A 2319-nucleotide genomic window follows, 5' to 3' on the forward strand; every position below is an offset into this window, starting at 1 on the left:
ACAGTATGTGACTATGATTTAATGTGGAGTGGAAACTTTTATGGATGATACTTACATTCTTTGCATACACTGTGGCACATGAGATGGTCATAATTTTGGTATGCATCATGATGTACCACCTTGTACATGTGGACATACAAACTGCCTCATGGTTCCAGTAAAATCACGTGGAACTACATTCAGCAACTGCAGCTATGCTAGCTTCATGGACACCCTTGCTACAAAAAATTGTATGTACATTTCATCAAATACAGGGGACGTCTTCACACTTACATGGTGTGGGAACAGTGTGGTTGAAGAAGGAGAAGAGTGTGACTGTGGCGCTTTTCATTTGTGTATGAAAGATCCGTGCTGTGAGTCAGACTGCACTCTCAGCCCTGGGGCTACTTGTGCTTCTGGGCGTTGTTGCAAACGCTGCCAGATCGTTCGAAGAGGAAAAGTTTGTAGAAAAAAGGAAAATGAGTGTGATCTCCCAGAGTGGTGCAATGGGACTTCCTACCATTGTCCAGAGGATGTGTACTTGCAGAATGGGATGCCATGCAAGGACGATGGCTACTGCTATGAAAAGAGATGCAATGACCGTGAAGAGCAGTGTAGGAACATTTTTGGCAAAGAGGCCAAGAGTGCAAGTCAGCGTTGCTACACAGAAATAAACACCCGCGGTGACCGTTTTGGGAACTGTGGACTAATGAACTCTACATACGTAAAATGTGACATCTCAGATACCTTGTGCGGGAGGGTTCAGTGTGATAATGTGACAAAACTTCCCCTTCTGAGAGATCATTCTACTGTGCATTGGACTCAGTTCAATGGCGCCACCTGCTGGGGTACCGACTATCACTTCGGGATGACAGAACCTGACATTGGTGATGTGAGAGATGGGACAGAGTGTGGGGCAGAACATGTCTGCATCCAAAGGAAGTGTGTCCATAGCCCATTTCTGGTAACTGATTGCTCACCTGAGACCTGCAATCTGAAAGGAGTCTGCAACAACAGGCAGCACTGCCATTGCAGCTCGGAGTGGGCCCCTCCCTTCTGCCTGGAAAGAGGTCATGGAGGTAGTATTGATAGTGGCCCACCCCCTTGGAGAAAAAGGATTAAAATCAGGAAAGAGAACAAGTACCTGCTACTACTCTCGTTGACCCGTTTTATTTTTTTATTAGGCTTGCTAATTTTTGCGGTTCTTAACTTTCAGCACAACAGATAAGAACGAAGAGCAGAATGTGCCAACTTCACATGAATAAGAAGAGCAAAATGCCAAGATTTTAGCCAAAGAAGAAGAGCAAGATATTCCAATTACATCTAAGGAAAAACAGCAAAATGTTCTACTACTTTTTGGAAGACAAGGAACAATTCACTATTTCAAAGAAGAAGTTCAGTCTGACCTGATTTCCTGTGTAGGAAATTTTAGTCTCCTGGCTGTAGAAATGTTACAGAATGTGTCACAGACCATTGACATAATGCCCAAGAATTTTTATTATTTGGGATCCTAAAATATTGACCATTAAACAATTCCCCAAATATCCTAATTTCTTCAATATTACTCCTTTTTTATTTTAAATAGTATTTTACTTTTCAGGAAATTAGCCTCTTTGTGTTTCCTCAGAAAAGGTACAGCTAATGGATATTGTTTATTTGTGCGTTTTTAAATTGATGTCTCAATTCTATCCATACTTCCCATTTGTATTCTGCTTTCTCACACAGAGAATGCAAATATAGAAATTAAATGTCTTCTTTGCCAGTCCTCATTGCTACTTTCTTCAATAGTTGGCAACTAGAGGGAGACTGAAAACCTGAGAAATCTTTTTTTTTTTAATTCTTTATTGGTTAAAGGTATTACAAATGTGTCCTTATCCCCCCCCCATTAACCCCTCCCCCACTCGTGTTCTCATCCCCCTGTTGTCCATGTCCATTGGTTTGGCTTATATGCATGCATACAAGTCCTTTGGTTGATCTCTTCCCCTTGCCCCCTACCTCTCCTTCTTTCCCTCTGGGGAGTGATAGTCTGATTGCTATTTCTCTGTCTTTGGATTTGTCCCTGTTTATCAGTCTATGTTGTTCTCTATAATCCACAAATGAGTGAGATCATGTGGTATTTATCTTTCTCTGACTGGCTTATTTCACTTAGCATAATGCTCTCCAGTTCCATCCATGCTGTTGCAAAAGGCAAGAGTTCCTTCTTTTTTACCGCAGCATAGTATTCCATTGTGTAGGTGTACCACAGTTTTCTAATTCACTCATCTGCTGATGGGCACTTAGGCTGTTTCTAAATCTTAGCTATGGTGAATTGTGCTGCTATGAACATGGGGGTGCATATAT

General features: G+C 41.7%; 1 protein-coding gene across 1 annotated transcript in view; it reads left to right on the top strand.

Annotated features, from left to right (window-relative positions):
• Positions 1-148: 148 nt before the first annotated feature.
• The window catches only part of LOC111825791 (disintegrin and metalloproteinase domain-containing protein 25-like), a gene marked incomplete at its 3' end in the record, with an annotated part of 3675 nt that continues 1504 nt past the window's right edge, over positions 149-2319 (top strand). Inside the window, exon 1 of the mRNA XM_023753042.1 lies at positions 149-925. Within this exon, the coding sequence (XP_023608810.1) occupies positions 149-925 (777 nt within the window). The remainder of the gene's footprint in view (positions 926-2319) is intronic.

Source organism: Myotis lucifugus, unplaced genomic scaffold (assembly GCF_000147115.1).
Source record: "Myotis lucifugus unplaced genomic scaffold, Myoluc2.0 scaffold_1, whole genome shotgun sequence".
Lineage (NCBI taxonomy): Eukaryota > Metazoa > Chordata > Mammalia > Chiroptera > Vespertilionidae > Myotis > Myotis lucifugus.